Consider the following 27,267-nt stretch of genomic DNA (forward strand, 5'->3'; position numbering starts at 1 on the left):
GAAAAGTCTAACAGTGTAGTTGATTGACTACTGAGGACATTTTGTTTTTTTTTATGAAATTGAGAAGACTTGAGAAACTTACGGACAGATTCTCATATCCAGAAGAGCCCGACTGGTGAACAGCAGGTCTGGGATGGACGGTCTATGGGAAAAACACATTGATTATTGATTATTTGACTTTTGAATGAACAAACTCTTTTACACGTGTAGTTTTTGACATTTCTCTTACTGTGAGTGTGTCATAGAGGTCAGCTGATCTGGTCTTGAGGTCAAGAGCTGCATATGTGTTTGCACTGGGATCATCGTTCTGCAGGGAAACAGAGAAGGACTATCACCACAAAACAAGAGATTTTGCATGAAAATCAAAAGTGTAATCACTCCACAGTGTGTGTTCTCACATAAAATCCTGTATAATTGTGGTAATATATGTTCTGCGTGTATAAAGTAGCTCTAATTGATTTATTGGTAGCCTGTGATTCTTTGGCCATCTCACCTCATACTCGTGTATTGCAGATCTGCAGTTTATCCTAAAAAACAAATGGAAACAAGCCAATTAATTGTTTCATTTAATAATCAAATGTACTTCTGCATTAATTAAAAGCGAATTATATTACTCTTTGTTGATCATTTTATATTTACATTTTATACAATATGATGATGATGATGATGATGAATATTCCTACACATCCCACTGGGATCCCCAGCCAGATGAGCCAACCAGCACCACGACGAACTGAAAGAGGGAGAATATCGTAATTAAATCTACAAACTAAGATTGAAGTGTGTTAATAAAAACTTCACCTGTGACAGTGACAGTGACAGTTACAGCGTCTGATCTCTGAGATCCATGTTGATTGTGAGCCTGACAGTAGAAGCGTCCACTCTGTAGTGCACTGAAACTCTGTCCAGATCCAACAGCTGAGGTTTCATTCTCCTTAAACCAGCTGATTTCTGCAGGAGGGTTTGAGTCACTGATGCAGTTCAGAGTCACTGAATCTCCCTCCACTATTACACCAGATCCACTCATCAACACTGAGACGCTCCTGGGAGGATCTAACACAGAAAAACATAGATATCCTTAACAATCACAGTAAATTTGGAATCACAGATGTTTACTTTTACGTAGATGTGATTCTGGCCCCCACATTCTCTACAAACTGCTACCATTCCCATCCATGTTCACTGGTGTTTGTTACTTGGGATTGAGTGAACTAACATTCAGCCAATCACACACAAGTGTTATTAGACCAATCATCTCTCATGCACACTGCGTGAGAGATCTCTCTGGGGGATCGACAGGTGAAATATTTCAAATATTATTTTTAACCACTAGTATTTCTCTAAAAATCCTCCAGCTGTAAATTAAATTTTAGTCTTTTACATGAATATTAAAAGTGTAAATATGGTGATTGGTCGCCTGATCAAGATTAGTTCTCTCACATTGACTATATAACCACATGTGCATGTTGGATATTTAATTTCAAAATAATGCTTTCACTCTTCTGCAAAAGCTTTCCATTAAATGTTGTACCATGAAACCCATTAATTACAAGAACTGCTTCTTAATCTTCTTAATTTGGAAAGAAACTTCAAAGAAAAAAGTGCATACATTAAATGAATCTGTACTCACACATGACATTGAGCTGAACAGCAGGAGAGATGTGAGTGTGTCCGTCTACAGCACAGCTATATCTGCCTGAATCCTCTCTTCTGACTGACTGCAGCAGGAGTTCATTGTTTCTGTCTCTTCTCTCAGTTAATGGCTGTGAGTTTCTGTACCAGATGAATGTTCTGTCAGTCAGAGCGCAGCTGCTTTTACATCTCAGAGTGACTGAATCTCCCTCTGTCACTCTCTCAGGAGACTCCACCTGAAGATCTGAACACAACACACACATTATATCTAGTGCTGCTGTCATACACTGATTATTATTCAACATAATGCACAGAAGAAGAGATAAACCTCATCAAAGTCACCTGTGACAGTAAGATTCACTCCTGGTTTACCAATCCATTTTCCATCAGGTTTATCAGTGATGAATCTGAAATAGTACTCGTCTTCATCCTTCAGTGTCACATGACTCAGTCTGATGTTGCAGTTCTGCTGTTGATCTCCCAGATACTGAAGCCTCTGACTGTATTCAGGGTCCTCAGACAGATCTGGAGGATCAACACCCCTTAGAATTGAGCCTTTGGTCCAGAACACTTTCTTGATCTTATATCCAGTAGGGTATTTATAAGTGCATCTCATTATCACTGTTGAGTCCTTTAGTGCACAGATGTGTGATCGACTGTAACTCACACCCCAATCAAACGACTGGGTACAAACTCCTGAAACACACATTAAAGGGATAGTTCACACAAAAACGATTGTTTCATAATTATTGACCCTTCATGTTCATTACATTCTTATTTCTTTTTTATATTTATTTGTTTGTAGAACACATGAAATGCTGACATTGCAAAAACATTCAAATAATCATTATTAATGCACATATTTATATTGTACATTAATTTCAGTGAGAATAATTTAAACATTTATCTAAAGGTTTAATTTTAATTTCACTTTTTAATTTTATCTCTGACTGCCTTTATTTTTTACTTTATTTGCATGATTTTTTTTATAATTTTTTTTACAAATTTGTTTGTGAAAGGGGTTTTAACAGGGTGCTGCCGGACTCATGATTTAATAAAAGAAAGACTTTGATGAGAGACTAAAGGAGTGACTCACCGTGAATCATGAGCAGAAACACCAGAGGAAGAGGAGGAGCCATTATCAGTGATGTCACTACAAGAACAATAATACAGAATCACACAGTTGTTCCTAATCCTGGACGATCCCCAGCATTTTAGATGTCTCCTTAATCAAGCACACCTAATTCAGTTCATCAGCTCGTTATTAAAGGCTTCAAGGCCTTAGATGGATTTGTCAGATAAGAGAGATATCATAACTGTGCAGTATTGGGGGTCCTCAAAGACCAGGATTGGAACCACAGGGATAACACACACAATGAGCATTATAAAACAATCTTTAGCTTTAAAAATATTTCCATAAATAATATTTCACTGAGAATATTTCCAATTGATTAGGTCAGTGGTTTCTACAACAGTATTAATCTGACTATATTCACACAGTAACCAGCGTAACTCTTACCGTGTTCTGGTGAGTCTCTCCAGCAGGCGTTGAACTGATGAATTTCTCATGGTTACACACTTAGTTTTAAAATACTCGCACACACAGAAAATGTTTCTTCCTCTTTCTTGACTCCTGCCCACACAAGCAACTTCAGACAACTTTTCATGATGATCCAATGGCATTTATTGATATCTAAAAAGTCATTAAACCCAAAATGTTTAACAATATGAAGAAGTTTGTCCACCACTTGTATTGCTCTTCTACAAAGATTTATTAACATATAGGACGTATTTACAGTTTAACATGAATTTCCACATTTTAAAAGTGAGGGGATGTTCATAAATAAATGGAATACAAATAAAAGGGGATTTTAAACTTAGTTTTTATAGCCTTTCTTCCTGGAAACATTCTCTGAAGAATTATTGAGCAAGACACTAGCGAATTTATATTGAGTAAGACTGGATGTCGATACTTTGACCGCAGACAGACAAGTTGTATTTTTACATCCTCAGGATAATTTTTGTCTTCAGTTTATTGGCGAAAAGAATAGCGACAGGAAGTGGTGGGCAGTAGAGGTGGGTCGGACAGGAAATGACCTCATCCAGAATCAGTTAAGAACACATGCACAGCCCAATGTGTCTCGTCATCGGTCCAAATTAATTCTTAGCTAATATTGCTTAATACAAAAACCCCTAAAAGGACATGGAGATGCAAAAGTATGAGATGGGAGGAGAAATTATATTTCAATGCTTTTGCATTTACTCACAAAAGTTTCATGCATGGGGAATGCAAAGAATTTGAGAGAAAACGCAAAAGCATTGAAATATAATTTCCACCACCATGTGACTTTAGGGGCTCCATTAAATGTTGTTTTAGTCAAGCTGATTAAACCAACATGATTGACCTCGTCTTAACACACGTACACAGAAGTTGCTCTACAAATAATCGTCACTGGTGACTTTAATAGACTGAGGTGTTCATCAAAGCTTTAATTGTATCCACTGTTGCACAAGTTTGTTAGAATAGTCAAAATATTAATAATAACCCAGCTATCACATATAATAGGTTACTCTGAGATTAGGTCTACAAAGACCCAGAAATGACCACACACAAGCTTGAATTTGGTAAAACTGATACAGCCTTTTTATTTGCTTACAGTAAACACATGAAGTCAAAAGTTCAAATGACTTTAACAAACAAATTACCAAGCAGTGACATCACAAAATGTTTTTAGTTTCACTAAACGCGTGTTGTTGGTTCTTTGGCTCTTTCCTTTATATTCATGCTCTTGTAATGAGAACAAGATCACAGACACTGCATTCCTGACATCTATTCACCTGATTTAATGAATAATAAATAACTGAGTGAATTAGCATGCTAAATGGACAGCCCTACTCTCAGAATATTGTTTCACTGTTTTGGCCTTTGTCTTCATGATGGTCTCATTTACTCATTTGACACTGCTGTAGATCACAGACGCCTCTTCCACAGTCTGCACATTTGATAGCCTAAAAAAATTTAATAAAACAACAATCATGTTATGTATCAGAATACATGATGATAAAATTCATTAAACAAATCAGATAACATGAGGGTGAGTAGATGGCAAACGTTTTATTATTGCGTGAACTGTCTCTTTAAGCTCGTTCTTCTCACCTCAGGACAGAATCAGGCTGACGGATCCTGATATTGTCGTAGTGGCTTTCGTTCTCCTCTGCTCTCTTCGTCTCGGTCTTTCTGTGATGTTGGACAGTTGCGTACTGGATCTCCTCAGTGTCTCTGCATTCAGGAGCATTTCCGTCTCTTCTGGGTTTGCTGGAAGTAACACTGGCGTACTGAGCGTCATCACAATCGGCTGATTCAGAAACATGAACGTCTCCCCCTGTTACGGTGGAGTACAGATTGTCCTGAAACGGAGGAAAATTAAATATTATTTATCATTCACATTTAAAGGCTATTCACACAGAACACGTTTTTCCATTTCAGCGCACTACTTTTCCATTATATTTCTATGTAAACTCTAGACCGACGTGTGTGACTGTTATAAACACGGCACTGAAATTAAATGCGGTAAACTTTTAAAAACACATCTCTAGACTTTCTGGGGTTTTTTGTCTCTCATTCCACTGACTTGTCTCTCACGTTTTGTGTGAATGGCCCCGTCTAACTAGACTATTCACATGTTGTGTCTGGAAGATTTACCTGTTTTTCAGTGAGGTCTTCAGCTTTAGCACCTCTTCGTTTTCTCCTGATTTAACAGACATTAAACTTGTAAGCTGCATTTTAAAGATTAATTACTAATCACATTACATGAGGCATTTCCACCTGCACTAGTCTGAAAGTGAATTACATTCATACACTCACTGTAACTGAGAATGATTTGAATCAAACTTACATTATAAACAGAATGATGATGATGATGACGATGAAGAATCCTAAACACGCTGTGATCCCCAACCAGACGAGCCAGCCATGACCACGATGTACTGAAAGATGAAGAATTGTAATTCAGATTAAGTCTCAAAGCTACATACTATAACTGTCTTGAACCCTTTATAAAATAAAAGCTTCACCTGTGACAGTTACAGCGTCTGATCTCTGAGATCCATGTTGATTGTGAGCCTGACAGTAGAAGCGTCCACTCTGTAGTGCACTGAAACTCTGTCCAGATCCAACAGCTGAGGTTTCATTCTCCTTAAACCAGCTGAAGTTCAGAGCAGGAGGGTTTGAGTCACTGATGCAGTTCAGAGTCACTGAATCTCCCTCCACTATTACACCAGATCCACTCATCAACACTGAGACGCTCCTGGGAGAGTCTATAACAATTATCAGATTATTATTTTTAAATCGTAGTACACATTTTTAAAATTGCTAATATGGACTGAATTTATCAAAACAGAAAATTTGCATCTTATGTTTTATCATTAACTCACACATGACATTTAAAGTCACAGCAGAGTATTTCTCTCCATGTTCATTGATGGACTTGCACTTGTATTCTCCACTGTCATCAGAGCTGATCTTTGAGATGCTGTAGATTCTTCCAGATCCTACAATCGTTCTTCCTTTAAACCAGATGATTTTTGCAGGAGGGTTTGAGTCACTGATGCAGTTCAGAGTCACTGAATCTCCCTCCACTATTTCACCAGCTGGACTGATGGACACTGAGACGCTCCTGGGAGGGTCTAATAACAATTATTATTATTATTATTATTATTTTTAAATTGAATTACAAATATTTTAAATTGCTAATATGGACTGAATTTATCAAAACAGAAAATTTGCATCTTATGTTTACTCATTAACTCACACATGACGTTTAAAGTCACAGCATTAGAGTATTTCTCTCCATGTTCATTTCTGGACTTGCACTTGTATTCTCCACTGTCATCAGAGCTGATCTTTGAGATGCTGTAGATTCTTCCAAATTCTACAAACGTTCCTCCTTTAAACCAGTTGATTTCTGCAGGAGGGTTTGAGTCACTGATGCAGTTCAGAGTCACTGAATCTCCCTCCACTATTACACCAGATGGACTGATGGACACTGAGGCGCTCCTGGGAGGGTCTAATAACAATTATTATTATTATTATTATTATTATTTTTAAATTGAATTACAAATATTTTAAATTGCTAATATGGACTGAATTTATCAAAACAGAAAATGTGCACCTTATGCTCGAATGGATACTTTGACAATTTTCAATCTGGTTTCCGACCGCACCACAGCACAGAGACAGCGCTCATAAAGATAATAAACGATATTCGCTTAAATACTGACTCAGGCAAATTATCAGTGCTGGTACTACTCGACCTCAGTGCTGCATTTGACACTGTCGATCACAACATACTTCTGGACAGGCTGGAAAACTGGGTGGGGCTTTCTGGGATAGTCCTAAAATGGTTCAGGTCATACTTAGATGGGAGAGGTTATTATGTGAGTATAGGAGACCATAAGTCTGAGTGGACATCCATGACATGCGGAGTCCCTCAAGGCTCAATTCTTGCACCACTCCTGTTCAACCTGTATATGCTCCCAATGAGCCAAATAATGAGAAAGAACCAAATTGCTTACCACAGCTATGCAGACGACACACAGCTCTACTTAGCCCTATCGCCTAACGACTACAGCCCCATTGACTCCCTGTGCCAATGCATTGATGAAGTCAACAGTTGGATGTGTCAAAACTTTCTTCAGTTAAACAAAGACAAAACTGAAGTCATTGCGTTTGGAAACAAAGATGAAGTTCTCAAGGTGAACGCATACCTTCACTCTAGGGGTCAAACAACTAAACATCAAGTCAGGAATCTTGGTGTGACACTAGAGTCAGACCTTAGTTTCAGTAGTCATGTCAAAGCAATAACTAAATCAGCATACTATCATCTGAAAAATATTGCAAGAATAAGATGCTTTGTTTCCAGACAAGACTTAGAGAAACTTGTTCATGCTTTCATCACCAGCAGGGTGGATTATTGTAATGGACTCCTCACTGGACTTCCCAAAAAGACCATAAGACAGTTGCAGCTCATACAGAACGCTGCCGCCAGGATTCTGAGCAGAACCAGAAAATATGAACATATCACACCAGTCCTCAGGTCTTTACACTGGCTCCCAGTTAAATTTAGGATTGATTTTAAAGTATTATTACTGGTATATAAATCATTCAATGGCCTAGGACCTCAATACATTGCAGATATGCTCACTGAATATAAACCCAACAGATCACTCAGATCATTAGGATCATATCAGCTAGAAATACCAAGGGTTCACTCTAAGCATGGCGAGTCCGCTTTTAGCTATTATGCCAGCCGCAGCTGGAACCAGCTTCCAGAGGAGATCAGACGTGCTCCTACTGTAGTCACATTCAAATCCAGACTCAAAACACATCTGTTTAACTATGCATTTACTGAATGAGCACTGTGCCAATGTTCGTCCGACTGTTTGTACTGTATTTTATTTTGTATTCTTCTAAACTGTTTTAATTATTCTTATTTCTTTTTATTATTTTAATTTCTTCTATGTAAAGCACTTTGAATTGCCATTGTGTATGAAATGTGCTATATAAATAAACTTGCCTTGCCTTGCCTTGCCTTGCCTTGCCTTGCCTATGTTTACTCATTAACTCACACATGACGTTTAAAGTCACAGCAGAGTATTTCTCTCCATGTTCACTGATGGACTTGCACTTGTATTCTCCACTGTCATCAGAGCTGATCTTTGAGATGCTGTAGATTCTTCCAGATCCTACAATCGTTCCTCCTTTAAACCAGCTGATTTCTGCAGGAGGGTTTGAGTCACTGATGCAGTTCAGAGTCACTGAATCTCCCTCCACTATTACACCAGATGGACTGATGAAGAACTCAGGTTTCACTGGAGGATCTACAGGAGAAACATATAGTATCACCCGTCACTCGCCCCACCAAAGCACTTCTATTTCTGTTCTTACATACAGATGGTAGGGGCAGAATTTAGCATAAACAACATGAATCCATGGATCCTTGAGTCAAAAGGTCATGTCACTTATTAAGAAATATCCAAAACGAAAAAACAACACTTTTTTCTGTGTGTGATAGTCAGTAAATCAGTGCTTGATAGTTTACTTACAAACTATAGTCAGTTACTGATTCCAAATTACATGACAAAAATTGTAGTTAGTAACTGTTGCAGAGGGACTATTTGCTGTATAGACCGGGGTGGAACCCGGAACCTTTGTTTGTTATTTTGCTTCCCCCGGTCCTGGTTAAGCTGTTGCACACCGGATGTTTTGGTTGTGTTGTTGCAGTTTTGCAAGCCGTTTTCTGTACTTGCTGCTGAGTTTAGTAAAGACGATAAACAGCAATGTCTGCGTGCATCTTTAAATACTCGGGTTATCACTCTGGCGACGAGGATTAAAACCGATAATAACCAAGCCAAGGTTCCAGTAAGTCAGCCGGTTCGGCAGCAAAGAAGTTGGCGCATAATTAAACGAAAGCTATGGCTGCTACTGTCGGCTCGCTCAGTGAGTTCTCCGAGAAGGATGGTGACTGGGTGGAATATGTCGAGAGACTGGAGCACTTTTTCCTGGCTAATGACATTGTGGATGAGGAGAAACAACGATCAATCCTCCTGAGTGTGTGCGGGGCTAAAACGTACAGATTGATCCGAAATCTTGCAACGCCGCAGAAACCGGGAGAGATCAGGTTCAAAGAAATTGTGGAGATGGTGCAAAATCACCTCAACCCCAAGCCCTCTGTGATTGTGCAGCGCTTCAAGTTTCACACGCATTCACGCAAGCCAGGAGTGACAGTGGCGGAGTTCGTGGCAGAGCTGAGGCAGCTATCTGAGCACTGTGAGTTCAGGGCAGTGCTGGAGGACATGTTGCGGGACAGGTTAGTCTGTGGGATTAACGATGACGTCATACAGCGCCGCTTATTGGGTGAAGCCACACTGACTTTCAAAAAGGCTTTAGACATTGCCCTAGCCATGGAGACGGCGGCAAACAACACGATTGACATAAAACATGCAGGCGGAGGGACGCTATCAGATACTGCCCATTTTGTAGCAAAAGAAGGCAAAAGTAGTTCAGGAAAACCCACAGAGTGTTATCGTTGTGGGGGTCCGCATTTTGCGAATGACTGTGGCTTTAAAGACGCTGTTTGCCATAATTGCCAGAAAAGGGGGCATATTGCAAAAAAGTGCAGGGGTGCTAAAAATAAACAGACAAAAGGATGGGGAAAAGCACCTAAGCCCAACACACATCACCTGCAGAGTGAGGATTTTGAGGAGCAGTGCTCATTCAACATGTTTAATATCCGTGGCCAGCCCCGGGCTCAGCCCATATACGCAACAATTAAGGTAAATGGCAAAGAGCTGAACATGGAAGTGGACACTGGGGCCTCAGCTTCAGTAATCAGTCAAACCACATTCAACAGGTTGTGGAGCTCAGGGGGTGCACCTGCAATGGAAGAGACAAGTATTAGGCTCAGAACGTATACGGGGGAGTGCATTCCACTCGCGGGGGCTATCAAGGTGGACATTGTATATCAGGAACAGCAGGCCGCGGTGACACTGCTTGTGGTGGAGGGGGAGGGACCGAGCTTGTTGGGGCGGGATCTCCTCCAGAAAATTCACCTGAATTGGGGACAGATCTGGGGTGAAATCAAACATACCACTGTGGTACAGGACATCATAGGGAAATATGCTGATGTCTTTAAAGAGGAACTGGGTACCCTCCGAGGGACCACAGTTAAACTGTGTGTTGACCCCAAAGCACAACCGCGTTTCTTCAAACCGCGAACAGTACCATATGCCATGAAAGCTAAGGTGGAGGCGGAGTTGGAAAGGCTGCAAAGGGCAGGGGTGATCGAGCCCGTGGAGTTTTCTGACTGGGCAGCCCCAATAGTGCCAGTGGTGAAGGAGGACGGGGAAGTGCGCATATGTGGGGATTACAAAATGACCATTAATCAGGCCTCACAGCTCGACACCTACCCCCTACCGCGAGTGGAGGACCTATTTGCTACACTGGCAGGTGGAAAAACATTCACTAAACTAGACATGAGTCACGCATATCAGCAACTTTTGCTAGATGAAGACTCTAAGCAATATGTGACTATAAACACTCACAAGGGTCTATTCAAGTATAACCGCCTGGTGTTTGACGTGGCCTCAAGCCCGGCTATTTTCCAACGCACCATGGACAATCTGTTTCAGAACATTCCCCAGGTTGCCGTCTACCTGGATGACATTCTCGTCACAGGTAAAACAGAAGAGGAACACCTGCAAAACCTTGACCTGGTGTTAAAGAGAATGTCTGAGGCGGGGCTGCGTCTGAAGTGCAGTAAGTGTGTTTTTCAAGCTCCTAGTGTCACATATCTGGGCCATCGGATTTCAGCTCAGGGTTTGTCTCCAGTCGAAGACAAAGTGAGAGCAATTAAGGAAGCCCCAACACCAAAGGACGTTGCAGAGCTCAGGTCGTTCCTGGGTCTGGTGAACTATTATGGGAAGTTTTTACCAGACCTCTCGACCGTGCTGGCCCCACTCTACCGGCTGCTACACAAAGGCTGTGTGTGGAGATGGCAGCAGGATTAGGACGACGCTTTCCAGCACGTAAAGGGACTATTACACTCAACACGACTGCTGGTACATTTTGACCCAGACAAGGAGGTCATTCTATCGTGTGATGCCTCCCCGTATGGACTGGGGGCAGTTCTTTCGCACCGCATGGAGGATGGAAGTGAAAAGCCAATCAGCTATGTGTCACGTACTCTTACTGCAGCAGAAAAGGGGTACTCGCAATTAGAGAAGGAGGGCCTGGCGGTTGTTTTTGCAGTAAAGCGTTTCCACCACTACCTGTATGGTCGCCCTTTTACCATCTTCACAGACCATAAGCCTCTAATGGGTCTGTTCAGTGAGACAAAGGGCATTCCACCCATGGCCTCAGCAAGAATACAGCGCTGGGCATTAACCCTGTCAGCATACCAGTATAGCATAGAGTACAAGGCGGGTAGCGACAATGCAAATGCTGATGCTTTTAGCCGTCTGCCTCTCCCAGACACACCACACCACACAGGCTTTCCCCCAGAGACTGTTTTTCTGATGGACAGACTGTCACAGGCTCCAGTGACAGCAAAGCAAATAAAGCTGTGGACTGAAAGAGACCCAGTGTTGTCGCAGGTGAAGAGGTGGGTGATGCAGGGGTGGCCTGCCACTGTGGAACAGGAGGGGTTCAAACCTTACGTCAAGCGCAAACTTGAATTAAGTGTCCTTGATGGCTGTCTCCTCTGGGGTTCCAGAGTGATTGTCCCACCTCCAGGGCAGGCTCAAGTGATGGATGAGCTACATGAGGCCCACCCCGGGGTTTCCCGTATGAAAAGTCTCGCCAGATCATTTGTGTGGTGGCCTGGGATGGACTGTGCTTTGGAAGAAAAGGTGAAGGGATGTTCTCAGTGTCAAAGCAACCTGAAGATGCCAGCGGCAGCGCCACTACACCCATGGCAGTGGCCCGGCCGTCCGTGGTCCAGACTTCACCTGGATTTTGCTGGCCCATTTATGGGTCGGATGTTTTTAGTGCTAGTGGACGCGCACTCCAAGTGGCTCGAGGCACAGATCATGTCAAATATTACTGCACCTACTACTACAGACACACTGAGAAGCATTTTCGCAACACATGGGCTGCCAGACACAATTGTGACAGACAACGGGCCCACTTTCACCAGTGAGGTTTTCAAGGAGTTTATGGATAGAAACGGGATTCGCCATGTCTGCACTGCCCCCTATCATCCCGCGTCCAACGGCTTGGCAGAGCGGGCTGTGGAGACTTTCAAAGAGGGGCTGCGGAAGATGTCAGGACAATCTCTGGAAACCAAGCTTGCACGCTTCCTGTTTCAATACAGGATTACTCCACACACAACTACTGGAGTGTCTCCAGCTGAGATGTTGCTGGGGAGGAGACCAAAGTCTCATCTGGACCTCCTCCAGCCAGACATCAGAGCGAGGGTTGCCAAGTATCAGGAGGAGCAAAAAGCAAGGCGGGACTAACATGCCAAAGAGAGACATTTTCACCCAGGGGACAGTGTGTATGTCAAGAACTTTGCCATAGGTTCACCCTGGTTGCCAGGGGTTATCCACCGCCAGACAGGGCCAGTATCTTTTGTTGTGGAATTATGTGATGGTAGGCAGGTGCGCAGGCACCAAGATCACTTGCGGGTCCGCCATGATGGGGGAGGGAAGAGTTCTCACGGGGTTTCATGCAAAGACAGTGTGGGCGGCTCTGCAGAGGCCGTGCCAGTAGCTCCAGGGAACGCGGAAATGTCACATGAGGGTCTGTTTGAGCCCTCAGAGGAGGCACCTGATGGATTGTCGGAGCAGGCAGCTACGGCTGACCCTGCTCAGAGCCTACCTGGGGGACCAGAGCCTGCCTCCAGTTCGGAGGACACCATTCCTGAGCTTAGGAGATCTAAGAGACAACACAAGCCTCCAAACAGACTGACATGTTGAGCTACAGATACACAAACATTAAATATACCATATAAAAGAGTGTTGTTTGTTTAACAAAAATTTGATGTTCATATTGCTACCAATGTTCCTCCTGGTAGAGAGGCACTTATCTTACAGTGTGTGTATTAATGTTTTATGTTTGCACTTTAAGAGGGAGAAGTGTTGCAGAGGGACTATTTGCTGTATAGACCGGGGTGGAACCCGGAACCTTTGTTTGTTATTTTGCTTCCCCCGGTCCTGGTTAAGCTGTTGCACACCGGATGTTTTGGTTGTGTTGTTGCAGTTTTGCAAGCCGTTTTCTGTACTTGCTGCTGAGTTTAGTAAAGACGATAAACAGCAATGTCTGCGTGCATCTTTAAATACTCGGGTTATCACAGTAACATAATTGTTAGGTGTGGCTGAAGAAAGCGCTAGTGATGTTCGGTTCTTGAACGAATTGTTCTTTTGAGCCGGTAGGAAGTAACCAGTCGAGCCGGTTCATTAATCAAACTGAATCAAACTTTAGTTCCAGGTTAATGATGCAAAACACGCAAGACAAAGTAGCATGTGCCACTCAAAAAGACCCCACTGTCGAAGTCTGCAGAGGATTACCGAGGATGGCGTAGTGCCATCATTGCTTGATGACGTATGGAACAGACAAATCTTTTTTTTAAACCAGCTGTCCGAATGAACCGGCTCGCGGAAATGAATCAGACTTTTCATCACAAGTAAGCGCACGACGCAGGAGATTAAGAGAAATAAACCGTCCTTATCCATTAATCCACACTGTTAGACCTTACCAGGTTTTTTTACAGTAAAATACTGGCAACACTGTTGCCAGTAATTTACTGTTAATTGTACAGTTCTTTACTGCAATCTGAAGTACGTTACTGTAAAGGTGCACTAAAATTCTAGTTAACTAATTTCACTTGCAGAAACCGACTGCCTTAAAATGACCAACTATCATTTAAACGTATTAACTAAAATGTATAATGCATTAATAACATGATAAAAGTATTACTGTGAACTTATTTCATTTGAAACCACAACAAAAAATGTGTAAATAAAGAGATTTCTACTGGACCAGCAACTACACAGTCACCGCCTGTTAAATAAAGCAACATGCAGCAAATCATCAATTTTCGTAGATCTTCTCCTGGACTGAAGCACAGGCTCTACTCTTCTGCACAATGGTGACCCAAAAAACAAGATTTTACAGTAAACTACTGGCAACAGTGTTGCCAGTATATCCTGTTAACCGTTGCCAGAGCGTGGGCGCACTGAAGCGGTTTTATTTATATATAGTTCAAAGTTACTATCAGATTTAATGTTATACCTTGACAAACTATACATCATTAAAAAGATATAAGACTCAAGTTTCAGAATTTGACCACTATTGTATTCTGAGAAACTTATAGCGACAGTTATTTCTTAATTTGTGTCAGGAGTTATGAAATGAAAAAATGAGTCGATACCTTTGATATGAATTATGCGCGTCAGCCGCTTTCATTCATAAAAAACTCCGTGCTGTCGTCATGACAGCGATACACAAAACAACGTCCTTCAGGGCTTTTAGCTAAAAAATTTGCAGATTTGGAGAAATATTGATATATTCTCATAGGTTTACATCAGATTTCTATAGACAGGAATAATATTTATTGAATTTATACCCAAATGCGTCGATGTAATCATTATGAGCGTTTGCATACTCTGTTAATGTGTTTTCAATTCATACCAATAGCCTGAGGGCGCCCTCGCCGCCCTGTGCACAGTATTAGAACATGAAGAAGTGCCAAAATCATGTGACAATCCAGGAAGCCTCGAACACACAGCTAACAACAGATCGCGCTAGGGGGGTCGGGCTAAGATGGCGGTGGGTGCAGACGACCTTTTCTAAGTGGGGAACAACTTCCCGGGATTTCCCTTCTAAATTATCTTTTTATTATGAACTGATGACAAAATAATTATTTTACATGAACTTTGTGCCGAATTTTTTGAAAAGAGATCAACTTTTACCCCGTGTTATTCGTCAGGAAGTATTTTGACTGAACCGTGCTTAGTGGGCCTATCATGGCGGGGAAAGGAGAAAAGCGCACACAAAGTGAAGTACATTCTTACTCAAAGAATTCGAATGCTGATAAAAGTAAGAGTGATGGAACGAGTAGCCCCGAAAGTAAGAAAAAAAAAGAGTTTTCCTTGATTGATTTATATAATTTAATCAACGAGAGATCGGACAGAATTGAATCAAAGGTGTCTGAAAATGCTGTGCTCGTCGAAGATCTGCGGGAGAAAGTAGACTGCATATACAACGAAGTGGGCGGCTTTCGCATCGAAATGGACGTTCTCAAGCAGAAACATGAAGCTCATGAACAGAAAATTGCGATGTTAGAAGAGAGGTTGTCCGATGCGGAGCGTTATGGAAGGAGGTGGAATTTACGGCTTTACGGGCTATCGGAGAACAGCAAGGACGACGTCAAGGCCAGAGTCAAGGAGGTGTGTCGTGCGGTCGCTCCAGAATTCAACACGAGCACAGTTGATGTGGCTCATCGACTAGGCAAGATCAACAGTGAGAACCAGCGAGCCAGGCCCGTGATCATTCGATTCATTTCACGTTCTGAGAAAGATATTATCTGGAGGGCAGCCAAAACCAGCGAGTACTTGAAGACAAACAAGCTGCAATTCAAGGAGGATTTGACGCCCGCTGATCGAGCAGTGAGACAGCGGCTGTGGCCAGAGGTGGAGCGCGCCAGGAAAGCTGGAAAGTCGGCCTACTTTGTGGGAGCGAAGGCGTATGTGGATGGGATCCAGATTCGACCAAAAGATGGAAAAATGGAGATCGGATGATTTCAAGCAGCAGAAGAGAGAAAGGAGTGAAAACAAATTTCTCCCTTGAAGTTCGACAGCTGACAATCTTCATTATATTTCTGTGTTCAGGTAAAGGGGAAAAAGAAGGAAGATATAACTAATTTGTTCAGACTGTTATATATGTTAACTTATATTCTCAGGGAGGTGCTGAACAGTTAAACCAGTTCCATGGACAGTTCCCCCTATCTCCCTCCAACGCCTATTTTTTTTTTTTTTCTCTCTCTCTTTCCCTTCTTACTCATCAGTCATCATCAATACATTAAATATATAGAAAGTTATTTTTTTGAATAAGTTTTGTTCATTTTGACATAGAGGGGTTGTCCGGGTATTGTTCTACTTAGTAAACCAGGACTTACAGTTCAAGTTTTTTCTCATGTCTTTTTCTTTAGTTTCTCTTAATGTTAGAGGCATCCGCGATATAAATAAAAGAAAGGCTGTTTTTTTATTTTTGAAAGACAAAAGGGCTGATTTTTATTTATTACAAGAAACGCATAGTTCAAAGGCTGATTACAATTTTTGGAAGAGTCAGTGGGGTCAGGACATTTGGTTGAGTCATGGTACAAATAGATCAGCAGGGGTCGCTATTCTCAGAGGGAATTTCAGGGGCAAAATTCTTCATCATGAGAGTAATAATAATGGAAGGTGGCTAATAATCATATTAGAGGACTCTCATAAGCAATATATTATTGCTAATATTTATGGTACTAATTGCAAATCTACAAATTTGATTCTACTCAATGAATTAGAAAAACGAATTATTGACCTATCAACCAAATACATGAATGCAAAATGTATTCTTGGGGGTGATTTTAATGTAGTCCCAGATAGTAACTTAGATAGGTGGCCTCCCAAATGTGTAAAAGATGATAGCAACAAAATTATTTCTGGGTTATGCAATAACTTAGGTCTTGTTGATATCTGGCGAAAAATGAACCCCCAAAAACTCATGTATACATGGCAAAATAATGACTTGTCTTTGCAGTCTCGAATAGATTTGTGGTTAATATCAGAGGAGTTGACATCATTGATAGACAACGTTACAATTGATCTTGCACCTTTTACTGACCATAATTCTATTCACATTTTTATCATCTCTAATGACAATAGAAAGAACCTGAGCAGAAGTGGATACTGGATATTAAACAATTATTTATTATTTAATGAGGAATTTAATTGTGAAGTATTAAAAATAATTGATAAATACTATAAACAGGGTGTAATTACTAACCAATATGGGCTGCAGTGGGATTTTATGAAATATAAAGTGAGGAGTTTAGCCATTAAAATGAGTAAAACAATTGCCAAAAATAAACGGGCCAAATTGCAAGCCATCATCCAAGAGTTTGGTGACCTGTGTGATAAAACAGATTTAACAGAGGAACAAGCTCAAAATCTCATAAAATTACAAGAGAATTTAAATAAACATTATGAGGAAAAGGCAAAATCTGCTTTCATACGTTCCAGAAGAAAGTGGCTCGAACATGGTGAAAAAAACACCAGATACTTTTATTCTTTAGAAAAAAGAAATGGTGAAAGATTAGCAATTAATAAATTGCGTATAAATAATTCTGTCACAGATGATTTATCTACAATTTCAAAACATACAGCAGAATTTTATAAAAGTTTGTATTCTAGCTCTGATATACAGTACTCCTTAATGGAGTCCTTTTTAGGAAAATTGGATAACACTAGTAAGTTGGTTAACGATGAATTTGGCAGCATTTGTGAGAAAGAGCTTAGTATTGGAGAAATTATCGACAATATTAAGAAACTCAAGGACAACAAATCTCCTGGAAATGATGGGCTTACGAATGAATTTTTCAAAACTTTCAGAGATGCCCTTTCCCCGTTTATTTTAGCTATGTTTAATGAATCTATAAATAATGGAATCTTACCTCCATCTCTCAGACAGGGGGTAATTACCTTAATACCAAAGGCAAATAAGGATACTTTATCTCTAGATGGGTGGAGACCCATAACTTTATTGAACACTGATGCCAAACTCTTTTCTCTTATTTTTGCTAGCAGGCTGAAATTAGGTTTGGACTCATTAATTGATCAGTCTCAGTCTGGCTTCATGAAAGGGAGGCATATCTGTAATAATATTCGTCTTATTCTTGATTTTATTGATTATAGTCACCTTCTCAATGAGGACAATCTAATACTCTTTGTTGATTTTAATAAAGCGTTTGATACAGTAGAACACAAATTCATGTTTGCAACACTAGAATACTTTAAATTTGGGAATTTTTTTAGAAAGGCGATTACAACCCTGTACACCGAATGTAACAGCTCTGTTAAAATGGTTAATGGAACTTCTGATAGATTTTTTCTTTCTAGGGGCATCAGACAAGGCTGCCCAATCTCACCGTTTCTCTTTCTGCTCGTCACTCAGGTTCTTTCTTGCTATGTAAATATGAATTTCTTTCAAGGTATTAACGTTTTTGGGAATGAACTAAAAATATGTCAGCTAGCTGATGACACAACTCTATTTTTAAAAGATGCTGCGGAGGTTAGCAAAGCAATTCGTACCATAAATAATTTTTCTAAAGTATCTGGTCTCAACCTTAATATAAGCAAATGTGAGATTTTTCCACTTAGGAATATTAACCTTGAAGAAATTGATGGAATCCCTGTCAAGGAGGTTGTCACATATCTTGGTGTAAAACTTTGCAAAGATGAATCATATCGTGCTTCTCTTAACTTTAATCCGATTATAAACAGTACAAAAAGAAAATTTGACTCTTGGTTGCAGAGAGATTTATCCATTTATGGTCGTGTCCTATTGTCTAAATCTGAAGGTTTGTCAAGATCTGCGTATATCTCCCAAGCTCTATTTGTACCCAAGACATTTACCAAAGAGTTTGACAAGTTGTTATTTGATTTTGTTTGGAAAAAAAAACCTCATTATTTGAAGAAAAATATATTATGCAATCCATATGATCAGGGTGGTTTGAATGTTGTGGATTTTACAACCTTAAACAGCACTTTTAAAATAAATTGGCTAAAATGTTTTATTAAAAATAATTGCTCTATGTGGAATATTTTCCCTAACCATTTAATTAATCAACTTGGTGGTATAAATTTTTTCCTTAGATGCAGTTTTGATATCAACAAAATACCTCTTTGTTTATCTAATTTTCACAAGCAAGTCTTTTTGACATGGTGTTTGGCTTTTAAACATAACTTCTCTCCTCATTTCTTTTTTATATGGAATAATAAGTATATTACACACCGAAGAAAAACATTATTTTTAAAACATTGGTTTGAATCTGATATATTATTAGTTAGTCAGTTATTGAATTCTGATGGTCAGTTTTTGAGTATTACTGAACTATGTCTGAAATTTAAGTGTCATATCTCTGTTAAAGAATATTGTACTGTCATGAATTCTATTTCTGCCAAAATTGTATCTCTATTCAGAAATCAGGACTCTAGGGGTAACACTGCAAGTAAAGTTTCCAAACATTTGTTTTTAGATAAACTTGATTTAATTAATGATAAATGCAGTAACCAACTGATTAGATCTCTTTTTGTCAGTATCTCTTCTCCTCCATCTAAATTTGTTTGGGTTAATATGTTTCCCTCATTTGAGTGGGAAAATGTTTGGGGAGTTCTTAGTCGGTATTGTGTATCAAATAAAACCAAAGAAGTGTCTTTTAAAATTTCTCACAGAATATATCCTGTGAAAGACACATTAGAGCGTTTTCATCTGGATATTGATTACAACTGCTGTTTTTGTAATAGTGAAAGAGAGTCTATTGTGCACTTGTTTTTTGAATGCCCCTGTTCTTCAGTCTTTTGGTATGAGATGTCTCAATTTCTAAGTGTTAAAATGAACTGCAATATAGTCTTAAATTTGTCATCTGTCTTGCTTCATTCGAATGAATTTGACTTTTCTAAAAAAAAAATTTATGTTATCGATTTGTTTCTATTATTAGGAAAATTTCATATTCATCAAACTAAATGGAGTAACTCAAAACCCAACTTTGTTCATTTTAAAGCAGCCTTTAAAATGTATTTTGAATCTGTAAAGTTTTTAAAAAATCAAAAAGCCCAAAGATCTGTATCGCTGTTAAATAAGTTTAATATATGTGTGTGATGCCCTTTTTCTTTTGTTTGTTTCTTTTCTTCTTTCTTTTTTCCAATTATTGTTGTTTCAAGTTGTTTACCAAATGTGAAAATGTGTATAAGATTTGTAACAAGATCTTGATATCAAACTCTGTAATTTTGAAAATGCAATAAATAAATAAAAAAAAATAAATAAATAAAAAAAAACAACAGATCGCGCTGTAACTATGGCTGTAACATGCAGATACAGACATTTTGAAGACAATAAACATGTTTGCTATGATATTTGAGTTACCTGTGTTTTTCAATCCATGCCAGGTATTTCCATAATAATAGATTATATTTATAATGTAATGCTAATCTATATAGAATCGTTGTGCAGAACACTATCCAATAGTATATTTTCTGTCTGATTTTTTATCTGAAGCCAAATTAGATCACAGAAGATTATTTAAAATACTCGATTTGCTTTATAAAGTAAGTTTGGAGCACAAACATGGTTTTAATCTCATAAATTGTCGTGTATTGATGGTGTGCTAAGCTAACATGCTAGCTAGCCCTAGGTGCACCTGCCACCTAGAAGTTATATTTTTATTATTTTTTGAATGCTACCTGAAATGTTTCTTTATTCAAGAAATGCATTAGATACAGTTTAAAATGTAAGGGTGAACTTTGAGAAAAGAAATTAGGGACTGAAACCCTATGAATAGCCTGTGAATAGCCAGTCGTTAGTAGCTATAATGCAGACAAAAGAAATGCATATTTACAGCCATAACAAGGCTGGAGAGGTGTGAATGTGTGCAGGGGGAGACTGAGACTGAATGGGGCTCGTTTGCACCACAAAACAATAAAGAAAATATACTGGATAGATGGTTAGAAGATGGCAATAAACATCAGTAGCATTTTAGCGTCAAATCAAAATAAAGTCACATGACATGGTCTTGAAAAACATTTCACTAAATACAGAGTTTTGGACTTATTATCTTAAGATTTTAAACATAAAATGTTTAGACATGTGGCATTAGCTGTAGTGCATTTCTAGATTGCTCCAGTGCCAACTTCAATTTTATTTTCATGAGGATATTTCATAAAAAATAATTTCTAATAACTTTACAAAACTTTGAAGCTATTTATAACATTTTTTGTCATTATGACAATAATTAATTCTACATTTACAATAAACTGCCAGGTGTCAGCTTTCAAATGAGATCATACTTGTGCTTTTAGTACAAAGGGTTCATGAACTGTATCTGTTTCAGTTTGGGTATGTCATTTCTGGGGATTTTTCAAAAGTGGGGTTGCAGCTTAACAGGATATACCAGTTTTATAACTTACAGTTTATTACTGTTAAAATACATTTTGTGGGTGTGTCGTTTTATCTTACACTGTTAACCCTTTCAACCCCACAGGAAAATCCACACTACAAAGAGTAAAAGTAACATTGAGACAGTGTTGCAGTGAGATAATTAAGAGAATATGTAAGTGATTGTTGAGCATTAGTGATGAACACCTGCTGTTAGAACAGAAAATAGAGAAACACAAGACCTACAACTGACTTCCAGCCATTACACATTATTACACTTATTATTAACCAGTATGACTTTATTTCTGTCATACATCTACAGAAGTTGTTATTGAGATGTTTAATTGAAAATGTTTGGTTTGAAGTTACCATTATAGAGATCAGTGCTTGCTTTAGTTGGGATGCTGATGCTAAAACATTTGTGTTTCTTTTACTGCTTGAGCTGTTTTTGTGCAAGTCACACTTGTGCACACATGCAGTTTATGAATGATTGTGGTTATAATGATTATGATGACAAAATCATAATATTGCCTGTTCATTCACTAAGGAAATTCATTCTCACTCATTCAGAGTTTAATTCTCAATCAAAAGAGTTGCATTAGCACCACTGTGAAACCACATCAATAAATTACAATGACAATTTTTTTTTTAACACATCATGCATAACCAGAGAAACAGAGCTCCACTGTCTATTAGAAACACAGAGATATCACAATTTAGCACATAAATCTCAACAATGGTGCCAATTTTTTTTTTTTGCAGCAGTGCATGCTGGGAGCTTTATATTATCCTGGAACCCAGCATACATTGCGACATGAAACATTTGATTGTCACCATTGTTGAGATTCTTGTGCTGATTGTTGATGTCTGTGTGTGTCTGAGTCAAGCAGGAGCTCAAAATGTTTTAATGCACTATATGATTACGATATTCTTCAGAAGACCTAATTACAGAAATATTGATTTCATGTTGTAAATTTACAGATATATGCTAAATATGAAATACCCATAAATTCAAAAAAATATATACAGGAAATATAAGAGAATCAGACATGTACAGAATGGTTGTGATATCATCACAAAAGCCAAAAACACCAGATCATCTTCCTCTTGGCTCTTTCTTGCCATAACAAATGTGTTTTATAAACTCACTGTTACAGCAGTCAGAGAGAGATGAATGGTAAGAAGTCAAGGGACAAGAGACCAACTAAAGCAAATACTGATCTCCATTATGGTGACAACAAACTGTATTATTAACTAAATATCTGTTAATTCTCAACAAGAACTTTTGTACATGTATGAAAGAAATAATCGTAAACTGGTTTGTAAACTGTTTTCACACTCGGTGGCTGGAAGTCAGTTGTAGTTTTTGTGTTTCTCTTTTTTCCTGTTCTTGTTTCTCTGTCCTTCAGTGATTCTGCTTATCAGGTGTTCATCAGTTTCTCAATTCACTCACTTTTTTACATTAAATCTGTCAAGGGGACTATATTAGTGAACTAATGTAGGGAATAGTGAATGAGGGTATAGGGTGTGATTGGGAAAACAGCCTCTGAGTGTAGACTTTGAGCGCTGTTGATTTACAGTATATTCCTGTATTCTAGTTTTGTTTTCTACGGTATATTACTGTTTTAATGGAAAATGGTATGATACTGTCAGAATTTGGCCTTTTTTTACAGCAAGGGCTAACAGTGCAGCCGGCACAGGGTCTCATTGGTCAGCTCTGTTGCCTCACAGCAGGAGTCCTTTCAGTTTGCATGTTCTCCCCTGTCAGCGTGGGTTTCTTCCGGGATACTACTGTACGGTTTCCCCCACACCACATGTAACGGAGGCCAGCTAGTATTCGCTGTGCGAGTAAACCTCACTCCTCTGATCTCAATAGGCGCTCTAGCGACAGAGGTAATTCAGCCTATTTGTGTAAATTCAAAGTTTTGTAGTTGATTGGCTAACTATAGCATGGTTGTGGATAATGCTAGAACGACGTCTAGGATACTTTTCCTCACGTCAATGATGAAAAACGATTGTTTACCTTGTAAATAATACGGCCACCGTAGGAGTTAAAACTCCCTCAGGAATGGGAGGGGCTGGAAAGTAATATTCAGTTGGTAGTCAAATACAATTTCACCACTAGATGGGAGAAAATCTTACACAGTGTAACTTTAAAAAAGATAATTTTTTTTTTGAGGCACTTACAATAGAAGTGAATGGGGCCAATTTTGGAGGATTTAAAGGCATAAATGTGAATCTTATTATTTCATAAAAGCATTTACAATCAGTATTTTGTTCAAATATGTGCATTATTTGAGCTTTAAAGGTGTTTAAACCATTATTTGAACAGCTGTTTTAGTGTATTGTGTTTATGGTGTGGCGTTGCCATAACAAGGGAGTAATATATATATATATATATATATATAACTGAATATATAAAATGTTAAAATCACACATATTGTTCATGTTTTGTGACTGTACTATTGAAACAGTGAGCATTTAAATGTTTTAAATATTAGCCCCAATTACTATCATTTTTAAAGAAAAGGAGGGACGAGTGAACTCTACTGGCTTTGGAAAGAAAACTTTAAAGAACATACTCACACATGACATTGAGCTGAACAGCAGGAGAGATGTGAGTGTGTCCGTCTACAGCACAGCTATATCTGCCTGAATCCTCTCTTCTGACTGACTGCAGCAGGAGTTCATTGTTTCTGTCTCTTCTCTCAGTTAATGGCTGTGAGTTTCTGTACCAGATGAATGTTGCTCTGTCAGTCAGAGCGCAGCTGCTTTTACATCTCAGATTGACTGAATCTCCCTCTGTCACTCTCTCAGGAGACTCCACCTGAAGATCTGAACACAACACACACATTATATCTAGTGCTGCTGTCATACACTGATTATTATTCAACATAATGCACAGAAGAAGAGATAAACCTCATCAAAGTCACCTGTGACAGTAAGAGTCACTCCAGGTTTACCAATCCATTTTCCATCAGGATTATCAGTGAGGAATCTGAAATAGTACTTGTGTGAATCCTTCAGTGTCACGTGACTCAGTCTGATGGTGCAGTTCTGCTGTTTATCTCCCAGATACTGAAGCCTCTGAATGTATTCAGGGTCATTAGACAGATCTGGAAACTCTTCATTATCTATTACCAGTGCTTTGGTCCAGAACGCTTTCATGATCTGATGTCCAGTAGGGTATGTATAAGTGCAGCTCATTGTCACTGTTGAGTCCTTTAGTGCACAGATGTGTGAAGGACTGTAACTCACACCCCAATCATCCCACTGGCTACAAACTCCTGATACACAACATTCACAAGGCAACAAGGATAAGAAACAACAATAGAAGCACACACATGCCCATCTATGAGTTAAACAGTTTACAAAACTATTGTTAATAAATGAAGAATTACACTTATGGTGTGATCTGTGTAAAACGTACAGCCATCAGACAGAAGGTGATGAAATGCAGGAAGCAGAACATTGAACACTAACCATGAAAAACGTTATGCTCTAAATGTTAGCAGTTTATTTCAGCATTATATCAGCATTATATCAGCATAACCTGAATAATACCATTTTCTTTAGAAGCAACAAATAAATCACATAAATTTCCCTCCATTATAGTAGATATTTTACCAGTGCTATTTTTCCTGGGGCACCAGCAGTGCTAACTGATCCATGTTAACTAGCCAAAACCTTTTACTCTTAGTTAGTAATGAACTCGTATGTCATTTACAGGAGAGACTCACCTGGCATCAGGAGCAGAAACACCAGAGCAAGAGTTATCAGTGACATCACAGGAAACTAAATAATTTACACAACAGTACAATATGTCATCTTTCATTTCATCAAAACTATAATAACAGCCGGTTATTGCATTATAAACACTGCAAAAATGATACAAACACTTTACAATCTTCACTGTTAGTAGATTTCCACGGATGAAACTCATTTAAAGATAACGTTATGAACACATGAGTCATCTAACAGAGGTTATAATGAAAGAAAATGTTTCTCACTTCAATTTTCTTGTATGAAACCACTCGGAAATAGAAAAAGATAAAACACTCTCTCTAAAGGATTGGTTAAAGAATATCTAAAAGCATACTATACACTGTTAGACCGTACCGTTTTTTTTTACAGTAAAATACTGCCAACACTGTTGCCAGTAAAATACTGTTAATTGTGCAGTTCTTTACTGTAGTCTAGTTTGTTTCTGTAAAAATGCACTAAATTAAAATTCAAGTTAACTAATTACATTTGCAGAAACCGACTGCCTTAAATTGACCAACTGTCATTTAAATGTATTAACTAAAATTTATAATGCATTAATAATGTGAGCAAAGTATTACTGTGAACTTCTTTCATTTGAGACCACTAAAAAACTATTGAACGTAAAAAGATTTCCACTGGACCAGCAACTACACAGTCACCGCCTGTTAAATAAAGCAACATGCAGCATATCATCAATGTTTGTAGATCTTCTCCTGGACTGAAGCACAGGCTCTACTCTTCTGCACAACGGTGACCCAAAAAACAAGATTCTACAGTAAACTACTGGCAACAGTGTTGCCAGTATCAACCTGTTTTATAACTTACAGTTTATTACTGTTAAAATACATTTTGTGGATGTGTCTTTTTATCTTACACTGTTAACCCTTTCAACCCCACAGGGAAATCCACACTACAACGAGTAAAAAGTAACATTGACGCAGTGTTGCAGTGAGATAATTAAGAGAATATGTTGAATAATAAGTTAATAAGTGAAATAAGTTATTGTTGAGCATTAGTGATGAACACCTGCTGTTAACAAGCAGATTCACAGAAGGAAAGAGGAACACACAAACAGAAAATAATACAACTGACTTCCAGCCATTACACATTATTACACTTATTATTAACAGTATGACTTTATTTCTGTCATACATCTACAGAAGTTGTTATTAAGATGTTTAATTGAAAATGTTTGGTTTGAAGTTACCATTATAGAGATCAGTGCTTGCTTTAGTTGGGATGCTGACCCTTGACTATTTAACATTAGTGTTTCACTGGCTGAATGAACTGTGTCTTTGCACTTGTGCGCACACACACAGTTAGATTGCAGTTATACTGATTATGATGATAAAATCAGTGTATAGCCTGTTCATACCTTAAATCTCTTTAATATTTTTAATTCTGTATCAAAAGTGTTATATTACCACCACTGTGAAACCATAGTAATACATTACAATCATTTTTTTTAACACATAATGCACAGCCTAAAAAAGAAACAGAGCTACAATGTCTTGTAGAAACACAGAAATATCAAAAATCTTCATATGTCTCTCATCAATGGTGGCAATAATTTATTTGTATTTATTTATTCATGCAGCAGTGCATGCTGGGAGTTTTATACAATCCTGGAACCCAGCATGCATTGCGACATGAAAGTTTTTATTGTCACCATTATTGAGATTCATGTGCTGATTGTTGATGTCTGTGTGTGTCTGAGTCAAGCAGGAGTTAAAAAAGTTTTTAAACACTATATTATTTCAATATTCTTCAGAATAACTAATTATAGAACCATTGCTGTATTTCACACTATAGATTTACAGATATGATTTATATGAAATACCCATATACAAATACAAAGCTTAAACACTGGTTAAGATCAGAGAATCAGACATGTCCAGGATGCCTATGTAATCATCACATCAGTCATAAACACCTGATCATCTTTCTCTTGACTTTTTCTTGCCATTACAAATGTGTTTTATAAACTCACAGTTAAAGCAATCAGAGAAAAACTGATATAATAAAGTCAATGGTTCAAGAGCCCAACTAAAACAAACACTGATCTCCATCATGGTGACAATAACCTTATTATTTTCAATAAAACATCAACAATTAAATATCTGATAATTCTCAAGAATAACTTTTGTACAAAAGAAATAATGTTAAATTGGTTTCAC

General features: G+C 38.5%; 1 protein-coding gene and 1 long non-coding RNA gene across 2 annotated transcripts; both read right to left on the reverse strand.

Moving 5' to 3' along the window:
* Positions 1 to 229: 229 nt before the first annotated feature.
* Positions 230 to 788, reverse strand: LOC311284082. Its single transcript, XR_014626155.1, has 3 exons — positions 640 to 788; positions 494 to 527; positions 230 to 307 (listed from the first exon to the last, which is right to left on the reverse strand). It is a non-coding gene; the product is annotated as an uncharacterized lncRNA (long non-coding RNA).
* Positions 789 to 4,259: 3,471 nt separating this feature from the next.
* LOC311283931 (B-cell receptor CD22-like) lies at positions 4,260 to 25,347 on the reverse strand. Its single transcript, XM_084398705.1, has 11 exons — positions 25,066 to 25,347; positions 24,259 to 24,612; positions 23,912 to 24,160; positions 8,260 to 8,511; positions 6,444 to 6,698; positions 6,067 to 6,318; positions 5,707 to 5,949; positions 5,529 to 5,619; positions 5,336 to 5,381; positions 4,790 to 5,040; positions 4,260 to 4,641 (listed from the first exon to the last, which is right to left on the reverse strand). The coding sequence occupies exons 1-11, from the start codon at positions 25,109 to 25,111 to the stop codon at positions 4,584 to 4,586; spliced, it is 2,097 nt and encodes a 698-aa protein (XP_084254831.1). The 5' UTR covers positions 25,112 to 25,347; the 3' UTR covers positions 4,260 to 4,583.
* Between the last annotated feature and the right edge of the window lie 1,920 nt (positions 25,348 to 27,267).

The sequence above is a fragment of the Rutilus rutilus genome, assembly GCF_951802725.1.
Source record: "Rutilus rutilus genome assembly, chromosome: 2".
Classification (NCBI taxonomy): Eukaryota; Metazoa; Chordata; class Actinopteri; order Cypriniformes; family Leuciscidae; genus Rutilus; species Rutilus rutilus.